This window comes from Chelonia mydas, chromosome 24, assembly GCF_015237465.2.
Source record: "Chelonia mydas isolate rCheMyd1 chromosome 24, rCheMyd1.pri.v2, whole genome shotgun sequence".
Classification (NCBI taxonomy): Eukaryota; Metazoa; Chordata; order Testudines; family Cheloniidae; genus Chelonia; species Chelonia mydas.
The window spans coordinates 8,531,576-8,555,965 of NC_051264.2; the positions used below are offsets into that span (position 1 = coordinate 8,531,576).

The 24,390-nt window shown below is 47.7% G+C and overlaps 2 protein-coding genes across 7 annotated transcripts in view; both read right to left on the reverse strand.

The window, feature by feature from the left end:
• Positions 1 to 13,930, reverse strand: part of SNX27 (sorting nexin 27) — a 57,283-nt gene extending 43,353 nt beyond the window's left edge. Inside the window, exon 1 of one of the 2 annotated variants that reach the window (XM_037882645.2) lies at positions 13,501 to 13,930. In XM_037882645.2, coding sequence (XP_037738573.1) covers positions 13,501 to 13,775 — 275 coding nt within the window. In that variant the 5' untranslated portion in view covers positions 13,776 to 13,930. The remainder of the gene's footprint in view (positions 1 to 13,500) is intronic. The other variant, XM_037882644.2, reaches the window with a different exon arrangement.
• A 9,240-nt stretch (positions 13,931 to 23,170) lies between these two features.
• The window catches only part of TUFT1 (tuftelin 1), a 29,052-nt gene continuing 27,832 nt past the window's right edge, over positions 23,171 to 24,390 (reverse strand). For all 5 annotated transcript variants that reach the window (XM_043535121.1, XM_037882784.2, XM_043535122.1 and 2 more), the window contains one exon: positions 23,171 to 24,374. In XM_043535121.1, coding sequence (XP_043391056.1) covers positions 24,311 to 24,374 — 64 coding nt within the window. In that variant the 3' untranslated portion in view covers positions 23,171 to 24,310. The remainder of the gene's footprint in view (positions 24,375 to 24,390) is intronic.

The following is a 24,390-nucleotide window of genomic DNA, read 5'->3' on the forward strand; positions in this document are numbered from 1 at the left end:
GAAATCAACTTTGTCCTCCCCTAGTGGAGAGCAAAATGTCAACAAAAGACTAACTCTAAAAGCTGCCTTCTCACCCGTGTGCACCTTTCACCCAACAAGTCCCAACCATCCCACTATTGGAGGAGAATGTTCCAGGGACCAAAATATGTGTAGGTTTTAAAAGTGACCTCTTTCTAAGGAGCCGAACCAGCAGAACTGTTACTCTCACCACGATTTCATGCATCATCCACCTGTTAACAGAGGACTCTTCCCCAGCCCACTCCCTCACCTCTTTCTGTTCTTGACACCTGACTTGGAGCATGTATGATTCTGGCTCTATCCGAGATTCAGAATTCTTCCAAGTAGGTCTGTCTGTCAAGAAGTATTAAGAGTCCCATAAAATTCAGTGAATCACTAGCAAGCCATTCACACTCACTACCTGCCCCTTAACACCAGTCCTTCTCATTAAAATCTCTCCCCGCTAATAGATTTGCTTTTAAGTGCAGAGTCAGGAGTCCAGTCACACAACATTCTTTTATTACAATAATGGGAGCAGGTTGCTAACTGTGGGGTGGAAAGAGTAATACTCTTGACACTATAGATAACAAAGATCCCATGACAAGGACAGTAACCATATAGATCAGCAGCCTCCGCAGGAGAGGCCTCTGCTGGACATGAAGATGAATCACCCCGTAGCAATGTAACAGGCCTTTCCCCACAACTGCTGCATCAGCCTCTGAAACAGAAACTCAATCATTTGCACCTCTCTCCTCCTACACCCCTCACACTATTACCCAAGCTGGAGTCCTGACTTTCCCCTTCCAAAGGCCACTGTGAAGTTGAGAAACAACTGACTAAACATTCACTGAGCACCCTCCTTCACTAACTGATCTGTTCTACCAATAAAGATCTCAACAGTCTGCTGTGGACTGTACCAGTTCCTATCCTCAAACATCTAGCACTGTGAGGTAAGGACTTCAATTGTATGGCACAATTCACCTACTAGACAGCGCAATACAGGCTTACAGCAACAGATTTTAGTAGTAGCACCTAGAGGTGCCAATACTGGGGCCCCAGGATGCAGGGCGCTGCATGAGCAGTGACAGCCCTGCCTCTAAGAGCTGACGCAACCCAAACAGATGAGAGAAAGGAAGTAACTTTCAAAATTTCAAGTAGGTTGGGGGAAGAGGATGTAGCGAAAATTCAAGTCTTCACCTCTATTGAATCCTACAGATTCAACTTCATAACTGATCTCTGCCCTTCAAAGAATTTCAAACAATAAACAGCTCTAAAGAAGCACCATTGAGAAGTAAAAGCACAGATCCTTTTCAAAAACGTTATTTTGACCTGATGAAGGCCTAGTGGCAAGTGGTCCACCAGGAACTAGGCACTTCACAAAGGGTTGTGCAGGGTAAGCCAACCTGGATCTCGTAAGCAGATTGCCATCTCAGATGAATTTTTATTAGGGCTGTCAAGCAATTAAAAAAAATTATTCGTGATTAATCGCACTGTTAAATAATAATAGAACACCATTTATTTAAATATTTTTGGATGTTTTCTACATTTTCAAATATATTGATTTCATTTACAACACAGAATACAAAGTGTACAGTGCTCACTTTATATTTATTTTTGATTACAAGTATTTGCACTGTAAAAAACAGAAATAGTATTTTTTCATTTCACCTAATACAAGTACTGTAGTGAAATCTCTTTATCATGAAAGTTGAACTTACAAATGTAGAATTATGTACAAAAAAAATCCATTCAAAAATAAAACAATATACAACTTTAGAGCCTGCAAGTCCTCTCAGTCCTACTTCTTGTTAAGCAAATTGCTCAAACAAGTTTGTTTACATTTGCAGGAGATAATGCTGCCTGGTTCTTGTTTACAATGTCACCTGAAAGTGAGAACAGGTGTTCTCATGGCACTGTTGTAGCCAGAATCGCAAGATATTTACGTGCCAGATGCACTAAAGATTCCTGTGTCCCTTCCTGCTTCAACCACCATTCCAGGGCACATACATCCACGCTGATGACGGGTTCTGCTCAACAAGAATCCAAAGCAGTGTAGACTGACACATGTTCATTTTCATTATCTAAGTCAGATGCCACCACCAAAGGTTGATTTTCTTTTTTGATGGTTCGGGTTCCATAGTTTCCACATTGGAGTGTTGCTCTTTTAAGACTTCAGAAAGCATGCTCTACACCTTGTCCCTCTCAGATTTTGGAAGGCACTTCAGATTTGTAAACCTTGGGTCGAGTGCTGTAGCTATCTTTAGAAATCTCACATTGGTACCTTCTTTGCATTTTGTGAAATCTGCAGTGAAAAAGTGTTCTTAAAATGAACAATATGTGCTGGGTCATCATCCGATAACATGAAGTATATGTCAGAATGCGGGTAAAACAGAGTCCCAAGGAGTTCAGTCACAAATTTAATTAACGCATTATTTTTTTAACAAGCGTCATCAGCATGGAAGCGTGTCCTCTGGAATGATGGGCAAAACATGAAGGGGCTTACAAATGTTTAGCATATCTAGCACGTAAATACCTTGCAATGCCAGCCTCAAAAGTGCCATGCAAATGCCTGTTCTCACTTTCTGGTGACACTGTAAGTAAGAAGAGGACAGAATTATCTCCTGTAAACATAAACAAACTTAGTTTGTCTTAGCGATTGGCTGAACAAGAAATAGGACTGAGTGGACCTGCAGGCCATGAAGTTTTACATTATTTTGGTTTTGAGTACAGTTATGTAACAACAAAATCTACATTTGTAAGTTGCACTTTCATGACAAAGAGATTGCACTACAGTACTCGTATGAGGTGAACTGAGAAAGACTATTTCTTTTGTTGACCATTTTTACAATGCAAATATTTGTAATAAAAAATAATATACACTTTGATTTCAATTACAACACAGAATACAATATATATGAAAATGTAGAAAAACATCCAAAATATTTAATAAATTTCAGTTGGTATTCTATTGTTTAACAGTGCGATTAAAGCTGCGATTAATTTTTTTGGAGTTAATTGTGCGAGTTAACTGCAATTAATCGACAGCCCTAACTTTTATCCCTGGGTATTGTTATATTAGCAAGTCCTTCCTCACCATAGGAATTAGGGCTGGAAGAGACTTGTTCAACCATCCAGTCTGCCTCCAGCTCAATCCTAGGATAAAGATGATACATCCTATGAAGTGAGCTGTAGCTCACGAAAGCTTATGCTCAAATAAATTTGTTTGTCTCTAAGGTGCCACAAGTCCTCCTTTTCTTTTTGATGATACTTCTGCAATTTCATCTTTGACAACAAGGCATAAAATCCTGACATTCCTGGGGAAATGGAGAGAGAGTCTCTCTTATCGGCTTGACTATTTTCCCTGTGTAAAGCCTCACACCAGTAACACATACATGGCTCTACCCCAAAGAGCTTACCATCTAAACAGTAATGTTTCAGACAGTGGAACAGTCTCTAAGGCTATGTCTACACTACAGCCTATGTTGGCATAATTTATGTCGCTCAGCATGAACAAACCACCCCCCGAGTGACATAAGTTACACCGACATAAGCATTGGTGTGCACAGCGCTACCTCTGCAGGAGAGCTTCTCACGCCAACGTAGCTTCTGCCGTTCGCGGAGGTGGGTTTTTTATGCCGACTGGAGTGCTACAGCGGCATTGTACATGTAGACGTGGCCTTAGGCTATGTCTTCACTAGGAACACCACAGTACAACAGCTGCTCCACTGTAGCTCTTCAGTATAAAGCAGTGGTTCTTGACCCGTGGGCCGCTTGCGGCCCAATCAGCACACAGCTGCGGCCCACGTGACATCCTCAGGGCCATACAGGTGTATATATATTGTGTGGTCACGGCCCACATAACCCAGATAGAGCTGCCCACAATGGTAAACAAGTTGAGAACCACTGGTGTAGACACTCAATACAGCAATGGGAAGAGTGCTCCGACCACTGTAGTTAATCCACCTCCCCGAGAGGTAGTAGCTAGGTCAACAGAAGAATTCTTCCATCGCCCCAGCATTGTCTACACCCAGGATTAGGTTGGTTTAACTACAATGCTCAGGGGCGTAGATTTTTTTTTGAGCAACACAGCTCAGTCGACCTAACTTTTTAGTGTAGACCTGGCCTAAGTGGAAACCTCATGACTTGAGACGGTTAGAACGAGGCTGGAGAGAGCACTGGAGAACAAAAACAGAACATATCCCTGCCCTGGCAATTCAGTTAGAACCTAATCAGTATTTCCCATCTCTAATATGCTCCTAACAAAGGGAAACACTTGTATGCTGACCTTTCTCTTTTCCAGCTCAAAATCAAGTCCTAGTTTTAACATTCTTTGAGTACGATAAATACCCATTAAGTAGAGACAGCATAAGCAAACTGAAGTCCACTGACTTTACCACTGCTGATATCTTCCTCACACTGAGAAAAGAGCCTGGATCATTTAGTAACTGTTTTCACACAAGCTTGTCATGCCATTTTAAGGAAGTTCTAACAGCTCCATGTGTATTAACAGGCTCAACACTAGTGTACGATATAGTTCCCATTCTTCTGTTTAGGAAGCAATAAAAAGACTTTAAAGTAATGCTAGTGAGAAAGGTTTTGAAGTACACACAAAAACTCGTGCTAACATTTCCAAAGGCTTTAAAAAACAAATGTTGCTATAAAATGAGCAAGAATTAACTAGGCAAAGGAAGAATACCTTGTCTTACTAAAGGGGGCAAGTATTTTTGGCCACTTCAGAAATAAAGCTTGATATCAATTCTGGAAACTGAACAGCAATTACTTTCTTTCAGCTTATACAAGCAAACAAAGAATCGCACCAATAAGGACAGAATATCGTTTAGTCCAGGTCTACACTACAGAATTTGTCAGCATAGCTATATGAGTCAGGGTGTGAAATAAACCACACCCCCAGCCAACACAGTTATGCTGGCAAAATCCTCAGTGTAGACACAGTTATGCCAACAGAAATCTGCCTCTGTCAGCATAAATAATGTCATTTGGGGAAGTGGTATTATTATGCTGACAGAAGAACTCCTTCCATCAGCAGAAGCTGTGTCTACACTATGGCAGGATACCTATACCAGCATAACATTTGTAGTGTAGATAAAATCTTAGGGCAGGGCTACAGCAGAGCGTTTACAGCAGCGCATCCACCAATGCAGCTGCGCCACTCGAAGCTCTCTCATGTTGCCACTCTAAGCCAATGGGAAAGAGCTCTGCTGTCGCCTTAACGACTCCAGCCCCCGCAAGTGGCAGGAGCTATGTCGGCAGGAGAAGTTTAACTTATGTCACTCAGAGTGGTGATTTATTCACACCCCTGAGTGACATTAGTTATACTGACATGTAGACACAGCCTTTAGGCTCAGTGCCTTTCATATAGTATTCTCCTCACTTGGTCAGAAAGCGAAAATTGGGTTCTGAGAAGGACTCCAAAGAGAGTACAAACCGGAGAACAAGACTTCAATCATCTTGCCGATTGCTGCTGATCTTTCTGATAGCACTGTATCTCATCGCCACTTTCAGTTCCATCACAACTCTCCCAACAAATCTTGTAACACTTATGGCTCTTGCCACGTGTGACAAAGAGGGTATTTTCTGTAATATTTTTATGAATCCTTGGCACGCCTCAGTTTCCCTCTGTACATTGCATTGCTCCCCAGTGGGTGCAAAAGGGTTAACCCTGCTCCTGGGACAGTGCAGGAGGGGTGTGCATCACCTCACTGTCTGGGAGAATGAATGGAGTCGGAAAAGAACTGGCTCAAACCAATCCAAATCAACAGAGGGTCCAGCAAGACAAAGATGCCCTAACACAGTGATCCCTGAACATTTTACCTTGCATCCCCCCCTTACCCCATCCACGCCCCTTCCTGAGCTATGGTTGGCAGCCAGGGCTGCGGACGGGGCCAGAGCCATGGTTGGGGGCTGAAGCTAGGGCCAGAGCCGCAGCTGGGCACGAGGGCTGTGGCAGGGACAGTGGCCGGGGGAGCCGGGGCAGGGCTGGGTACAGCTCTCTCCCAGCTCGCCCGTGGGGGCTGACCAGGGCCCTGCCGCGACTCCTGAACATTCCTCTGTGCCACTGCCCCAAGGACTCAACACTAACAGCAGGAACCCCAAGAAAGACAAGGAGACGCCCTCAAGACTGAACATCTAACAGCCGGAAACAACTCCCACCCCCGACCCCGCAGGCTGGACCGGGGACTGAGCTGGAGAACAAGATGTCAGGTGACTGGAGGAAGGGCGACCCTTTTGGAGGGACTCGGGAGCCCGGAGCTGGGCAGATAAAGGGGGAACACAGGACGAGAGCCAGAGGTGGAGTCCATCTCAGCTTGGCTGGCTCATCAGGGCACTGGTTTAACTGGAGTGGACTATGGCATAACTTCTGCCTCTCTGTGCTACCCCAAGGACGTTCAGATTCTGTAGCCAAGTGACTCATCAATGGCTCCCTTGTTCTGAAAAAGGCTGCCTGTGTCACTGTAAATACTCCCGGTGAGCACAGTGCGGGCCCAGTACAAGCCTCCCGCTGGAGTTTGGCTTGGCTGGATTCACTCGAGGGAGCCACAGAGATAGACAGGGAATGCTGGGGTCAAAGACCCAGTCTTGGAGTCCACAGGCCTGACTCTGTAGATCTGTGTGGGTCCTTGGGACCCAGCACAGTAAAGGGGTCACTCCAAGGAGACCACTTACAGGCTGGGGCACAGCCCAGACCCCGTGACACCACACAAATACCCAAAGAGACACATCCCACCAGCTTCTTCATTTATTACTACCGTAAGGCATTACAGTGAGATAGCAAAGTACTAGAATATTGCTAGTTTCAACAAGACACAATTAGCGTTCAGCCTAGGGTTCAGGCTTTGTAAATAAACATTTCAATCCTAGTATGAAATATGTTTTTCCAAGAGCTTTTATGTTTTCAAAATAAACATTTCCTCCTTGCAGTGTCCGAAGCCCCAACACAGCACTGTCCTACTATACCAGAACCAGAGAGCGAAACTGACTCAACACAAGGGAAACTGACCAGCTTACATTTTCATTTTTTCAACCTGCAGGAAATGCAAAATGCTGAACAAGTGGTGAAAAGTAGCTATAAATTATTTCAGCTTCAGTAGTCTCAGGTGCTATCAGTCACACACATGGATTTTGTTTAAATATACTATGGAAATTTTATATCAGCTTAGATGGATACATGCAAGAGCTTTTCAATTGTATGCTTGATGAAAAGCCCATAACACAAGAACCCTTCATTAGAGTGGATTTATAAACACTACTAGAAAGACAAAAACAAACTGTCACAGCAATATACAAACAGTGAATTATGTTGAGGAAGAAAGTCAATCAGCTAGTGTTGAGAAGGATTTTGGTTTTGTATCCTTACAGGAAACAAAGAAGGTAAAACAATAAGACCTAATGCACTGTGCAAGTAGTTATGCATACAGACTTACAAGTGGAGGAGTCTTTCAAGCGATACAGGACTAACAGCAACCAATGAGCGGAAAATGGTGAATCAATTTGGTAAAACGCAAAACCATGCATCCCTCTTACTCGTTTTATACATTCAAAGGCCTGGAATTGAGCACTATCACTGTAAAGCACTAGTATGTTCTTCAGCTTCTCATCAGCTAAAATTACAGGAAGACTTTTTAAAAGTTTCCAAGACTGAATTGCAAAATTGCAAGGAGAAAGTGAGGTATATTCAGGGAACGTTAATTCAAGTACTTGATGAGCTATAATATAACACTCGCTACCAAAGTATTGAGCACTAAAGCTGAGCCCTGCAGGTCTCAGAAAAGTCACTCAGTTAAAGGGAGTTCGGCCTAGCTCAGCCTGCTGACCATTTCGTAAGGTGATTTTCTGGCAATTTGCCCTCTGGGCAAGCAGTAAAACACTGAAAAAGCAGCACACACAGCTGCCTCCTTGTTTTTCTAGAGACAGTGTCTGTACTTTTCCAAAGCAGAATCAGCTGTTTGTGCCTCAAGTCCATGCACAAAGTTAGACTTCAGAGCAAAGAGATGAGTTTAATCTCATTCGAACTAGGAGCTAGTCTTTTTATGTGACAGCACTGAGAAAACAGAAGCGTGCGCGCACCCACATATATAGGTCCAGCCAAGCCCAGAGGGTGTTGGTACAGTCCCCAATGTATTACTCAGGTCTTTAAATAACCTGCAGACATGGCTAATTTCTCACCTATTATGAATAATTTATTTGGCTGTTGACATCCCAGAGGCATAACTGGAAAAGTCAATTAGTAGAACACCCAAAATATTTTCTCTAGATGCTCATCTAGCCCCAAATTACCACAGTATCTGAGCACCTCCAACATTAACAGATTCATCCATACAACACACCATGAGGCAGGAAAGTATTATCCCCATATTATGGTCAGGGAACTGAGAAAGAGATTAAATTATTCTTAACGCTTGTGTGTCAGGGCATAAACCAAACTCCAAGGGAAATTTTTCAAAAAATGCGCACTTCAAGCTATTTTGCATATTTCTTTGACGTACTGTTGGAGACAGGACACCAGCACAGATGGACCACCTGTTGGATCTGGTAAGCCAGTTGCTAGCGTTCCTGTCTGTGGCAGAGCTATGAACTGAATTTAGCTTTGGCCAATGACTTAATCACCAGGCAATTCTTCTACACATGGCTCACTGATACTTAAAACTTGACTCCTTCTATAACTATTAGATCATCTCAAGCAAGCTTTGCTGTAACCAGTGATTTGCACACCTGTGAGAGACATTTTTTTAAAAAGATTAGTAATGACTGTCATTCAAGGTGATAATCAAGGAACTAAATTTGCTTTCTTTATCTGCCTTCAGTGCCCTCAACTCCCACAAACAGACAACATGCTAAGAAGATTAGAGAAGCACTTCACAGTCATTATGCTGGAATGTCAGCTTTCAAAACCAAGCATTTTGAGCTAGTAGTTACAAGGGGGAGATTCATATCAGGGTATCATGCAGTTAAGTGCTTTATAACAAGCATAGAAAACACAATTAGACACTGTTGAGAAACGTCAGACATGCATAATGCTTACCCACAGATTGCAAAGTAGTTTACAGATGTTAACCCTCACAGCCCCACAGAGATGCCATACAAAATATTTTTATTGTGATAGCACCTAGGAGCCAATTGCACTAGTTGCTCTACAAAGACAGAACAAAATGATGGTCCTGACTCCGAAAAGCTTACAACCTAAGAATGGATGACTACTACACCCCAGTATTTCTCTTTACTATGGAATTCCCTATGCCTTTAATGAGGAACACTGCAGAAAATTAATGACCCAGCGTGCTAGATATCCTGTTTTAAATGGCACCCACTGTATTTACATTTTATATCCATTTTACAGATAGATAAGGCAAGGCACAAAAAAGTTAAATGACGTGATCAAGAACATGTATGCCGTGCCGTTGTAGCTGTGTCAGTCCCCGGATATTAGAGACTGCCCAAGGTGGGTGAAGCAATAATTTTTTTTACTGGACCAACTTCTGTTTTATTGGACAGAAGTTGGTCCAATAAAAGATATTACGTCACCCACCTTGTCTCTCTTGATCGAGACCACACAGCAAGAAAGTGGAAGAGCTGGGAACAGGACCCAAGAGACCTCATCCCAGTTTCATGCTCTAAAAGAATGTTACTTTGCTTTGTTATAGCAAAATCGCACGGAATTTGCCTCAGCTTATGTGAGTTCCAAACAAGGCCCATCTCGGAAGCACACAGTTTTAGTGCTTTTGAAGATGCGAAACACTATATAAGCATTTGCAAACACGGATGCATTTAGGCACCTAAAAGAATGGCCTGATTTTCAGGGATGATCAGCACTCAACAATTCCTATTCAGTCTCAGGATCCCTATTTATTTGCCTAATCACAGGCCGTGGAGCTTGGGAAGGAGGGCAGGGGGGCCACCCGGACCATGGCTCAACCACTTTTTGGCTGGGCCAAACTGTGTGGCACTGCAACCCTGCACACCAAGTCACAATACCACTTTGTCAAATTTGGAAGGGGTGGGTATAGGGATCCATGGGCAGAGAAGTCAGGCTGATGCAGGGTGCAGATCTATTGTTCCTCACACACACACTTTAAATGGCATTCCAGAGCCCCTGTGCTTACGTATGAGTTAGCTTCGACACGCAAGTCTGAAAACAGTCCATCTCTACCAGTGCTATCTCTGCAGCATCAGAGGATCCTCTGCAGAACTTAACTTTAAGAGCCGGTTACACTATTCAGAGTCAACCAACTAGAAAGCACTGGATTAAGTGTGCCCCAAAATCAGCAAACGACAGCACACCTAGTACATATGTGTGCCTCCCGAGCTCCAGGGAACCCCACTCCCATCATTGCGCTTCTGTGGAGAGGAAGGGAAATCAATGCTATTTCTGGAGTCAGTTTTACTGTTTTCTCCTCCAACGTGCTGCAATACTAGAATTACTTCCAGGGGTTGGATCCAGCAATAACACAGCTAAGTGTGAAAGACACAGGATCCTCTGCTCCATGCTGACAAAATGCAATCAGGAACAATTAACTTTTTAGGGTGCCAATTTACGCACTTAAGTTAACAAAAGTAAGATCTGATATTTGCTTTCTCGCACTGGGGACCCTCCTATTTCCCTATTTCACCAGCGCTACAACAGAGACACTGGGAGAGATTAAAGTGTTTTGTCCAAAGAACACACACTATGTCAGTGGCAGAGCCAGACATGGGAATCCCAAGTCCCAGTTCTCTGCTCTGCCTACTATTCTATATTCCCTCCAATAGATGGGAATAGAACCCAGGAGTCCTGACTGAGTCCTCTGCTCTAGCAATTAGACAACATGGCCTTTCAAGAGCTGGAGCAGAGCTCACTAGAAGTCCCGATTCACAAGCCTCTGCTCTAACCACTAAACCACATATTGCCATGTGAAAGAAACTAGGGGTCAGATCCTGAACTGGTGTTAATTGTCCCCAAGTAACCTGGACAATGAGCAAATCCTTGGCTCCCAGGGTCAAACCCCAAAGCCAACCCATAGCCTCAAAACCTATTTCAATAATTTTAAACATTCAATTCTCTTTAGTGCTTTCCACAGGGAGCACAAGGTGGAGGATTTTAGACTCAGGGTCCTGTAACGCATACAAATATTCCTTCAGTCAATAAATACTGTTTTCCAAATACATCCTCTAGCTGCAGAATTCACCCAGTGAATTAATGTGTTCTCGGCGAAGGAAAGTCAAAACACAAATATTCGGGTCACACAGCAGAAAGCCCATTGTGGATACAAGGCTCCCCCGGCACAGGTTATGAATACTCACATAACCAAGGGTCTGTAAGAACATTTCCCATTCAGTGGGACAAAACATAAACCACTTCTCCCTCACACACTTAAATCCTCAAAGACTGGAAACCAAGGCATTTTTATTGCTATGAAACACTCATATTTAATAAGTATTTCAAGATAACTGACTCTGCAGACATATTGATCTTTACGTATTTTTAATTTATCTTACAGCAGAACACAATTAGGGAAAATATCACAAACAGCCAGAGGCACCGCAGAAACCACCTGAAGAATTACAATGTGCCAGGGGAAATTCAGTTCAAAATCTCAACAGGTCAAGGACAAGCTATAAAGGAGGCTCAATTAACACTGGAGACACGACCTAGCAGTTTACGGCCAAATTTTAAGTTGTGACCAAAAAAAAAAAAAAAAAAAATCAGACAATATAATAAAGATTTAAATGTTTTTATTCAGAGACTTTGTTGGAGGTTATATTTAAAATTTCCTCTGCAGGATTTAAATACTTCTCTGCATAGGACCAGTGCAAGTGACCAGAAACCAATGACAGTCCAGTACCACTGTCCAAGTGATGTGAAATGAGAATAAAATCAGCCCCACCTCCAGAAAGTGGCTCCCTCTGCACTCACTCCTCCATGTAGGGGCTGGGGGGGAGGGGATTGAAACCCTATTCTGGAAACATACAGGTGGGGAGAATATCCTAGGTTATCTCCAGAGAGAGCTTTCCCTTCTCCACAAGGAGTATGTGCTGGGGTGGGGAGAAGAGATCCTTCTCTCTGCCGAGGGTGCAATTCCCCTTATGCACCTAGACCTATGTTCCCTCCAGTCCCAGAGAGTGGGGGTGGGGGAGATCCTTTTCTCTGCCAAGGATGTAATTCCCCTTATACACCTTGACCTATATCCCCTCCAGTCCCAGAGGAGTAGGATCCCCCTGTGTGGACAGGGATCACCTCCCCTCTCCCCACAGAGAGACTTGATTCTCCCAGAGAGGGGTCTCTGTCCTGGTTGAGGCATATTCCCATTCCCAAGGGAAAGCATTAACCCTCTTCCCTACAGCATATGCTCAAGCGCTCCAGGATGCAGGTCCCCCTCCCCTGCTGGTCTCCCATAGAAGAGTTTCTCAGAAAGATCACCTCTCCCGTCTGCCATCAGGCAGTCCCCCCATGCTCCCGACTTGTACACTCCAGCCTATATGGCTAGAGATCTCAGGGCCCCAAATGCCCCCCAAGATGGCATCTTTCCCTTGCCAAGGCTCCACTCCTACAAGAAATAAGGGATTTTGAGGGAGGAGGTCATCTTCTACCAGGTCCCCCACAGTCCCAGCTCCAGTATGTAATCTCCCCACCCCCCACCCCAAAACATCTCTCTGAGCTCAGCTCCACTGGGGCTGGTTCTCCTTCAGGGGTTCCACCCGGGTCCTCCATGAGAGGTCCCCTCCCCCTCAGCTCTCCCTTCCCCCTTCAGGGACCCAGTCCATAGGTGCTGGGGGCACTGCTGCATGCCTCAGCTTGAAGTGGTTTCCATCAGACACAAGTTCAATGGTTCTCAGCACCACCACAATACAAACTGTTCCAGTCGTCCCCCCCGCCCCAAGTACTTGCATCCCCCATATGCGGTCACTCTGTGTGGTGGGGAGGGGTCCACCTCCTCCCCCCCTCCCCATCACTCTGGGCAGGGGGAGAGGTCCCCCTCCATCACTCTCTGCGGTGGGGAGGGATCCCCGTCCACCCCCCGAATCTCTCTAGGCAAGGGGCCCTTCGCCCCCCCATCACTCTGGGCAGGGGGAGGGGTCCCCCTCCATCCTTCCCCTCCATCCCTCTCTGCGGTGCGGAGGGGTCCCCCTCCACCCCCCGAATCACTCTAGGCAAGGGGAGGGTCCCCCCTCCATCCCTCTCTGCGGTGGGGAGGGGTCCCCCTCCTCCCCCCGGATCACTCTGGGCTAGGGGCCCTTCGCCCCCCCCATCACTCTGGGCAAGGGGAGGGGTCCCCCTCCATCCCTCTCTGCGGTGGGGAGGGGTCCCCCTTCTCCCCCCGGATCACTCTGGGCTAGGGGCCCTTCGCCCCCCCCATCACTCGGGGCAGGGGGAGGGGTCCCCCTCCATCCCTTCCCCCCGTCACTCTGGGCGGGAGGGGCGCCCCTCCCACTGCCCCGCCCCCCCAGGGTCACTCTGAGGGGTCCCCCTCCCGCCCCCTCTCTCTCTCCGCCCGGCCCCCCCGTACTCACACCTCCAGGATGCGGTCCCCCTTGCGCACCCCGGCGCGGTCGGCCGCCCCCCCGCCCAGCACGGCGCTGACATGCTGCAGCGGCGCGTACAGCTCCCCGTTGATGCTCCGCAGCTGGCCGCCCTCGCTCACTTGGCCCCGCACGTTGAAGCCGTAGCCGGACTCCGACTTGACGATGCGGACGACGCGGGGCCCCCCCGGCCCGGGCCCGCCCCCCCCGTTACGGTGCGGAGCCGGCGCCGAGCGCTGCAGCCCTTCGCCCTCCTCGTCCGCCATCTTGCCGAGCAGTTCGCGGCCGTCGCCGTCACGCGATCCCCTGACCGACCACCGTAGCCAGGCTGCCGAAGTGCTAAGGGAGATGTAGTTCAGGGCGCCTGATGGGGCGCATGGCACCACGGGAAATGTAGTTCAGGGTGCGTATGGGGCGCACGGCACCACGGGAAATGTAGTTCAGGGAGCCTAGGGGCGCACAGCGCCATGGGAAATGTAGTTCAGGGAGCTTAGGGGGCGCACGGCGCCATAGGAAATGTAGTTCAGGGTTTCTGAGGGGCGCAGAGCACTATCGGAAATGTAGTTCAGGAAGCCGGGGGGAGGGGTGCATGGCACCACGGGAAATGTAGTCTGGAGAATTTGAGGAGCACAGGATGCCATGGGAAATAGAGTCGGGGGGGGGGGAGCCTGGTGATGCATGGCACTGTGGGAAATGTAGTCCAGGAATACTGAGGGCACCAGGAGAAACGTAGTCAGTGGAGCCCAGCCTGGTGGGCCTTGTGGGAAATGTAGCCCCGGGATCCTGAGGGGTGCATAGCCCTGTGGGACATTTATTCTGGGGAACTGAGGGGCACACGGCCCCATGGAAAATGTAGTCTGGAGAGTTTGGGGACAGATGGCGCTATGGGAAACGGAGTCTGGGATGCCTGGGGAGCATGGCACCCTGGGAAATGTAGTCTGGGGTCACCTCAACCCCCCCAAGCCTCATGGGTGACACAGGTGCTGTCGCCCCCACAGCTCCATGGGAAAGGTAGTTCAGCCATCTCCCGGATGCAGAGGCTCATGGGAATTGTAGTTCCACAAGCCCTAGCACTGCCTCATGGGAGATGTAGTTCATAAGGAGAGCCCCAGCCACCGTGTGTGGGAAGAGGTGGGCGCTCTGGGTTGTAGTTTTGCCTGGGGCCTGTGAGCCCTGACCTGAGCCCTCCCTGGGGTGGGGCATCATCTCTGACCCCACCCTCTCACCACAGGTGGCAGCTGTCACTCATTGCCATAGCAACTGCGAAGGCACCGAGCCGCACTGAGATGTCATCGGACTGTGATGTCATCACGTTTACTCTCATGACAGCCCATTGCATTGGAATCCCATCATGTCAAAAAACCACCGTCACATCACATGAGGTGGCAACACATTATGATGTCATGGCCGCTGTGACAAAGTGCCACGGTGGCACATGTCTAGGCTGACAACACATTGTGGTGTGACATCACCCGCATCACTCTGCAATGCCGTTGCTTTTTGAAATGTCATCACGCCCCCACAGCCAGGCCGACATGGTGGGCGCACATCCAGCCTTCACCCTACACCATGTTGTGTCAGAAGTTACGTGTTACACCACGTTCCAGCTCCCACAAGTTCCATCACAGGCCATTATTATGATGTATCTGTATTGCAGTAGCACCTAGGAGCCCCAGTCACGGACCAGGACCCTAAGGTGCTAGGCGCTGTACAGACACACAACACAAAGATGATCCCTGTCCCAAAGAGCTTACAAACTACGTATGAGGCAACAGATCCTCCTAGCTGGCGTGGCACCGTAATCCTCCTAGGCTAGCCCTTTGGAAAGGCCCCCTCCACAGTGAAATGAGGCATATGAGAAAGCTTCCAAAATGTCTGCTGCTGCTTGGGCTCCATTTACTGGAACGTACCCCCTTCCAGCACGCCCATCATCCAGAAGGTGGAGGTGCTGTGCTGTTATAACATTGGCTGGGGAGAGTAGGAGACATTGCAACACTAGTCAATTCCTTTCACTCTGATATAGTCTCCCTCTACCAAGCAGGGCAGGGAACCCCACGCTTACCCCACCCCGACAAAAGCTGGTTGCAGCTGAGCCCAAAGCGTTTAGCTCAGAAGGTCTGTTCCAGCCGGAGAAGCAGCAAGTTCTCAACAAGACAGAGAGAGAGAAACCCAAGGATACAGAAAAGTGGGTGTTGGCAACTGCTGTATTTACTGTCAACACATATGCACTAATATGGCTGAATCTCACTAATGTTTGCAAATGATGCCAGCTGCACCAGCTGGGGGAGAGCTTCCGAGGCTGCACTGTGTGGTGCATCTAGCAGGGGTCGCATGAGATGTGCAGCTCTGAAACCAGGTAGCAATCCTGAACATGGCAAATAATCAGAAGCATCCTGGAGCTGCCCTGTTGACACTATGCTGCAAGCAACGACCACTTGGAAACTCTAAATAGCAGCAAGGCTAAACTCAAAATCTTCCTGCTCCAAAAGACCAGCCCCACTGCATGTGAGTGAACAGAGAATTTCCTGGTTTGTCATAGTCTCATCCCAACTCCGGCAGGGAACTGGGAGCCAGGACCCCTGGGTTCTGCTAACAGTCCAGGGAAGGAAAATGGTCTAGCAGTTAAGCGTAAGGGAACTGGGAGCTGAGACTCCTAGGTTGTATTCCTGGCACTGCCACAAATGTCCAAGCTTAGGTGAGTCTCCTCATCTCCCTGTGCCTCAGTCTCCCTGCTGGGGTACGTAAGGGTTAAGTAAAGACCTGGGAGCCACTATCATGGTAATAGGGAGTAAAGGCATAGGCAGGCACTGTCTTTTTGCCTGACAGATAAAGTTGCCACCCCTTTCCCTTCCCTTCTGCTTGTTAAGGAGAGATAAGTGTTGCAGCTGCATGAGAAATGTGCTATCTCCCCCCTTCCTCCTTCTTTCCCAGCTACTTAAACGAGCTCAGGGTCATGGCCCCTTCCTCCCTCCCATGTGAACTGCTGCTTAAAGGGAACTTGTGGCTACAGTTACTGCAAATTATTGCAAAAGTTACTACACATTGTGAAGAGAGAGTGGTCACTTTGGATGGGCTATTACCAGCAAGAGAGTGAGTTGGGGGTGGGGGGGGCAGAGGGTGAGAAAACCTGGATTTGTGCTGGAAATGGCCCAACTTGATGATCACTTTAGATAAGCTATTACCAGCAGGAGAGTGGGGTGGGAGGAGGTATTGTTTCATGGTGTCTGTGTATATAATGTCTTCTGCAGTTTCCACAGCATGCATCCCATGAAGCGAGCTGTAGCTCACGAAAGCTCATGCTCAAATAAATTGGTTAGTCTCTAAGGTGCCACAAGTACTCCTTTTCTTTTTGCGAATACAGACTAACATGGCTGTTACTCTGAAACCTGCAAAGAAATGCGTCTTCAAGATAAAAATGTCTGTATAATATGCTTAATGCTGTAAACAGGGGCAGGTATAATTATATTCAGTATATAGCTATTAATATTCATTATATGGGCATTCATATTATCAAATAAGGGTTTGGGGGGTGTTGTAGTAAATGTGGGTATTTACATATTAACAGATAAAAAGAGTGTGATGTGACTAATTCGGGGCTTACTCAACAATTGGGTAGAAGGGAACAAGTACCGCCATAAAGAAGCCCGTTTACTCAATCCGCACCTAGGTCCTCCTGCTCATTCTTTCTATCTCTAATACTCCCCAGCTGTATAAATGGGGCTAACCACTTTGGCCAGGATACTAGAGCAAGCCCCAGTTTTTACAGAAACCCCCACATCCTGCAGAGCAGACAAGGCCTTGGGTCTCTACGGTCTTGTCTGAATCATGCTGAAAGAGCAAGCAGGGTAGAACTTCGATGCATCTGCCTTGGGAGAATGAAGGGCCGAGTCAACCCTGAACCAGAAATCGAATCTCAGGCTCCAGGGCATCAGGGCTAGAAATTCAGACAATTTATTCTTGGTCATTAGGGTGACCAGATGTCCCAATTTTGGGGTCTTTTTCTTATATAGGCTCCTATTATCCCCCAGCCCGTCCTGATTTTTCACATTTGCTGTCTGGTCACCCTAACCTCTTTGTAACAGCGGGGGGAAGGGGGAGAACACAGGGAAGGGAGAGGAGCACAGAAAGTGACCCCTTCTGCAGCATCTCCAGCCCTCCCCTTCAAGTTCCCATCACATTCTTCCTATTCCCCATCTGGGACGATGCAGGGGCTGATGCCGGAGAATCCCTGCTACAAATGCCTTCCTGCCATAGAGTCCTTTCATTGCATTAACCTATTCCCAGACCCAGGTGACTTGGTCCCTTCTTTTCCCTGCTCTCCCTGACCTGTGGGCCAGTCCAGCTGGTTGGCCCCCAATTTTAGGGTCCTTGCAGAGAATGAGCTGGCGGGTGCAGGTTGAAGGGAAAGAAGAGATCCTGAGAAATTGCCAGCTGACCTCAGCCTCTGTCTGTGGAATCGGCCTTGCCAAATGCACTAGAGAGTCAGAAACTGCTTCCCTCACTTGGCTGTCAGCAGAATTCCTCCCCATCCTTCCCCCCATTTAGTCAGCTCTGTGCAGACACCCAGGCCAAATCCTAAGACTTGCTATAGGACCCCTCCGTCAACACCTCCAGGTTGCATTCTCCTTCCCCTCCCTAGTCATCTTATTTCCAGCCATTTCAGAGGCAAGCTGGGCTCTAGTCAAACTTTGGTCTCCGCTACAACTGGGAGACCGCCACCAGCTGTCATGTCTGATCAATCATCAAAGCGACAGCATCGGTGCTGCAGTTTGATTGCAAGACCTGTGATAGTTGGTGGGTTTTCTTAACGTCTCCGCTCCCGCAGCCAGGTGACTACATGAGAGTCTCAGCATTCTTAAAAAAAAATACATATTCTAGCTCCGGTGACTGTGGAGAAAACTAGAAGTTGTGGCCCCTCGAGGTGCCATAATCAGAAGGCGACTAAAGAGCTCCACCTTCCATTGTGCTCGTCTGAAAGCTCAGTAGTTGTGGGGAGCTCAACTTCTGATTTTTTAAACTCTTGAGGTTGGTCCCTTCGTCCCCTCAGGAACAAACCAAGAACCGCCAGCTTTATTTGATTGCCAGTTGGTCCTTCAACAAGCCCTGGCATGCTGGCTGTGAGGACAGAATCCAGTGATTTAGGGTACATCTACACTTAAAAATACAACGTAGCTGTGGCAGCCAGGATACGTTCACCCCGGGCGTACCTTGTATTGCAAGCACATGCAGGTGAGGTAATCCTATGGGGAGCTGCCTGTCCATGGGCTGCAAACTCCGAGGAGAAGACTTGCACCAACAGCACGGAGATGATGTCAAGGCACGGTGAGGCAGCCAGTGTCGGGGTGGGAAAGAGGTGGAAGTAAATGAAGGGGAGGACAAGGACCAGTCTGGACTCAAAGGGGAGCCAGGGGAGGTTGCCAGAGATGAGGGTGGCTACATCCCATGAGTCTGGCGAGCCAGGAGTAGGAAGGAAGAGGGAAACCGGGAGAGGCGGACAACACAATTTACACTCCCAGCCTGTGACACGATTTAACCCTCTCCCTCCCTGCCCCTCAAAAACCATCTGAAAACACTGTCCGCCCACACACAGCTGCCAGGAGCCATCCTGCATTTTCACCCTAGTGTAGACAGGCTCCTGGAAGGAAAGTGTGGGGTCAGGAGGAGAGCAGGGTGGTGGAAAGGGAATGGATAGCTCCAGGGGGTGAGCAATGGTGAGGAAATGGTCCACTATGCAGATCTCCTGTGGATCCTTCACTTCCCCTCTGGCCTCAGACTCACTCATTCCAGCTGCCTCATCATGTCACAGCAGCCACAATGGAGCTAACGTCCCTAGGAATTGTCACCCCAGTGGGCGGACAGGGGTCAGCCTCCTGCCATCTGAGAAACCAGGGCCTACAGGATGGTGAGGCAGAGCAGACAGCACCGCCCAGTCCTTCAGCCTAGGTGAGCGGAGAGCAAGACTCTTGGAAAGGGAGAGGAAAGGAGGCCCCGATTCCTGCAAGCTCTGTCCCATTCCTCAGCCCTGTGCCTTCGCCCCAGGGGCCCATGAGTGAATTGAGCCTGACAGCAAAAAGCCCCCATCACAAGTCCACCTCCTCCCTCTTGTACAGAGGAGGAAAGCTGGGGCAGAGGAAAGCAATTTGCATCAAGATCACAATCTGAAGCTGTGGCAGAGCCAGGGATTGAAACCCAGGAGTCCTGCCCAGGGCCTTAGGCCCATGGCAAACCCCAGCAGAAGGCAAAGGAAGGAGGTCTGAATGGAGCACCATGGAGACACTTGGATAAAGCTGGAACGGCTGAGGTTTAGGCAGGGACAGAAGATTTATCAGGAGGGAGAGGGAGGCTGAGAGATAGACCCCCCACGGAGCAAGGCCCAGCTCTGGCAGCAACATACGCCAAGAGCACAGCCTCTCAGCCTCCCCAGATACTGTCTCTGGGCACACCTAAAGCAAGCAGCATCCCTCCTAGCTGCCCAAGGACGCCATAGCAGGCTCAGGCAGCTGTGTGCAGTATTCACTCCTCTGCGGTTTAAGGTTAGTTACTCCATAGTTGCAGCCCAAAGAAAGGTGAATGAGGGGTTAAAGGTCAGGGAATTAAAAAAAAGAGACTTAAAACTGGGGGTTCTTAGAGAGCTCTGGACAGCGCAAAGGAGATAAGGAATTAGGCCCAAAGTCTCAGCCTTTGGGGTTTAATTCTCCAAGCACTTTCTGATGCAGACAGTATCATCCCTCACCTCCTCCGCTAAATCAAGCTGCCACGCTCCACCCCATTACTAGCAGCATCTGTGTGGTGGGATGAACAGATCCTTAGATGTAGATAATACAGCAGCTTCAGTGTGCTCTGGTAGCCTTCAAGCAGGCAAGTGAGACGGCTTAGAAGATGGCCAACAAAATCCCCTTCGCTGGAGAGATGTCAGCCTTCGAGAGAGCCACATCGAGGTGAACCACACCCCCGCCACTCACCCCAGTTGCACGTTCGTGACTCCAGCCTCCGGCTGCCTCAGATTAAAAAAAATCAAGAGAAAGAACTACAGACAATTAGATCCCTTGGTGACCACAGATCCCTTTAAGAGATTCTGCTGAACTGCCTGGCCTCTCAAGGAGTGGGGAGGGAGGGACCCGCAACCCTGGCACAGCAGGAGGGTTGGCTCCTCCGAGACAATGCACAGGGTACATCTAACACAGCAATTGTGTGCACGACTCCCAGCACAGGTAGACAGGCATTAGCTCTGCTCAAGCTGGTGCGCTAAAAACAGTAGGGGGTTACAAGGTTGAGAACCCCTGAGTTTGGCAAAGCACAGTACGTAGCACCCCCCTCCCCCCCATACACAGCGCCATTGCCTCTGAGCACATCACCAACATGGATGCCTCTCTCCTCACCACACCTGTGGGTAAGGGAGTATCATCATTTCAGAGCTGGGAAACTCAGGTGTTGCACTGGGAAGCTGTCAAGAGCTGCAAGTTGAATCCATGGGTCTGCCAAGCCTTAGTGCACAACCCTCCCCTACTGCATTTAGTCTCCTACCATGAGGCACGTCCGGACAGCTCCAGAACTCTCAGCAGCCCAAGGAAAGCGACACGCTACCGGATTCTCTGTCAGACAATCCGGATCTCACTTAATACAGAGATTAAGGATTCAACCACCATCATCCTGGTAAACCACGCAGTAGTTTATCACAATAGAAGTCCATGAAGTTGTTTCCCCAACCCTGCAAAATGAAATGCTCCACTGCCCTCAGCAGCTACAAGATTAAAGACGTTCTAGGTACTGTAGGTGGTGTATCAAACTTCCCATGGTTTTGTACTTAGGTCCACTGAAGCAGTTTTATTTCACAAGCAACAGCAGAACAGGATCAATAGCTGCGCCGGTGAGTGCATCTTCAAGGTAGCTTCAGTTAACAGTACATACTACCCAAGCAAATACAAGAAGAAAGGTGCAGGTGTCCCTGATCTGCTGAAATGAGTAAGAACTTGGACTATCACAATGGAGCAAACCCTTAAACAGAAACCATATAGACAAACATGGCTGAAATCAACAGGATGCTCTAAAAGTTACCCTCGAGAATCAGATCCTTTCTAGAAGATTTTTAAGCCAACATCTAGAAATCAAAGAACTGTATCATTGTTAGAGAACCGTATAAGTTGGCTCATAAGGGCTCTCCCTAAAACAAGCCTGATATTCAGTGACATTCCTGATGTTCAGTATTCGTTATCGGTCTTTTGCTGGAAGGGAGAAGAAAACTCACTTTTATTTCAGAAGAGGCTTTGATCAGGAAATCTGATAATCTGTGCAGAAAGCCAGCATCGCCCCATCCAGCTACGATGTGGTTAGATGTTGATAGATGTTTGGCTGCATGTGCGTTCCCTCTGTGTAATGCCCCAGCCCTGCGCAGACAGCTGGCACAGCGAGCGAACCGCCCAATGACCACAAGATCTGTTAAGGGACGAAGGCACCCAGCCAGGTTTATTGTTGACGAAGCACGGTACTAGTATCCCGCAGACTCTACTGGACTGCTAATACATGCATGGACCGTAACAATGGACCAGCTCAGTGAACAGTGGGACATTCTGCTCCTCCCTAAGCCAGACAAAGATATTCCCTCTGAGATACATCTTTTTACCCTAATACAAACAAGTTAGTACTGCCCCTCTGACATAGTTACTTCCCCCAAATGTGGCTAGTTATCACTCATCCTTGTACACATTGGTTCAATTAAAACATCTCTATTACGTACGGTCATCCTGACCGTATCTCCTAGGAGGGGTCAGTGTGTTCCTGTTATCCTAGGGAAATGTTTTCGTACCATCCTTAATATCGGGATGTGTTTGCATGAGTACTCTGACTAGCACTCCTTAGGAATGTGTATTTCTGCAATATTAGCTCTGTTCTTGCCAAATTATGTGAGCAGGTCCTGCCTCATACCACGCCTCTGATACAAGGGCTTATGTCTCAGGCTCTCTTCCTACTACAGCAGGATTATTTGGAGTCAATATCTGCTTCAGCCAGTGACTTGTACTAATTGTGTGATACCGAGTTTCCATTTTCCTACTCGCTGTTCTAGGCCAATACAGAAAGACTGTCTGCCTCCATCCCCACCAACTGTCGATATTCAAGCCAATAAGGGTGTAAGCACCTGACAGGCTTCCCTTCTTCCTTTACAGCTGAGCACTATATCTGCCTGGGACATGCCATACTGTGCTGGGCCCTTCCATACCTATGCATGCTTTCCTTCATGGCACTGTATCGGTGTTCCCTGGGACGAGAGCCCTTGGAAATCTGAAGAGTTGGTCGGGGGGGAAAAAAAATATTTCTGACACAGGGCAGCCAGTGCTCCCCCAACAGCCTCCCCCTCCACCCCCGTACGAGGCTGAGTGGCTCTCCTCTGGGAAGAACTGGATGTAGGCTAGTCAAGAGTTATGCAGTCCATGGCTATTGGTCTAAAACCTTTAAACATGCATCAGTGCAGGCTGCAGCACATGACTGAATAGCTCAGGGACGTGGAGCCATTCGCTTCCAGGATGCTGGTGTTAATAGTGTCTGAAAACTGTTCCCACTGGCTGCTGATCAGTGACCCGCATCAAATGTTGACATCCAGCCTGAGTCCAAATTCCCATAATTAATGTATAAAGACACAAATTCCACATACATCCCAGCACATATGCACTATTTACATAAATTTATTCAATCCACTACAGATTATTTGGACGGCTATGTAAGGCATATGGTTTTCTGCACTAAAGAGGTTATTTGATAGGTACCTTTCACAGGACTGGCTCTGCCTTTGTCTACACTAGTTTATAGAGATACAGGTGTCATATGCTGACATCTTTCCTCTGCCAGAGATGTAGAAAAAAAAAAGAGAAGACTGCTTCTTTTCAAATCACATACAAGTTATATAATAACTTTCAAGCCCGGAAGAAAAACCAGATGGTATCTTCCACTGAAATTAGAAAAACAAGCACGCACTAAATATGCTACATAAAACTATGGCATTAGCACTTGTGCCCGTTTCCAAGCTAATCTGAAGACACTAATAATTTACTGAAATAAATACAAGTAGGAACTGGATAACCTCTTCATTTATACCTACACAGATCTGTGTAAGGTTCATCTCTATGCTCCAGAGGAACGGACTATTGAAAAGCCTTGTGTTGGATGCGTCCCAATGAACAGCCACACGCGGCACTCGCTGTGAACACAGAAGGGAAGAGCCAGACCTTAAGAGGACATCAGTTGGAGTCAGCTGGCTTGGTGCGGATTGGGAGAGAAACATGGGAATCTTTGTGATTTCAAGAGGATGATTTTGGGTGCTGATCTTTTTTAAAAAAGATTAAAAACTTAAGTCCACCATGGTTAGTTGCAATTTAAAAAAGCAGGATTCCACTGAGGCATAAAGAAGGCCTATAGTATCGTAAGTTGCTCACAGAGCAATACCAGGCTTAAGCAAAGGAAGAAATAGTAAAAAGAACTGTATCAGGGAAAGTCAGCCTAACTCTTGGGCTGAGTGCAAGTGGGTCTGTCTGTTATATACACACATGGGTTGGATGTTCCCCAGACACCACGTCAGATACCATGCTCAACAAATTTGCTTCCGATGGACTCTGGAAGCCCCTAGGGACAGCAGTATGGAAAGGTCAGTTCAGTAGGCCTTGCTGCTCTGCCAGTCCCCTCCAGGAGACAGCTTAGCCCTTAAAGCACTACAGTTCTCTGGAGGCATTGCCCTCCATTTGTCCAGCGAGCACAGGGGGTGGCAGTAGCAAATGGTGAGTTTCTTCAGTTCAGAATCCGTGCCCAGGAGAGCTCATGTTTCCAGCACTCTGATGAGAGGGAGGGGCTTGGGTCCAAGGGGCTTCGCCGACCTTTTACTACAAAGCAAAAAAA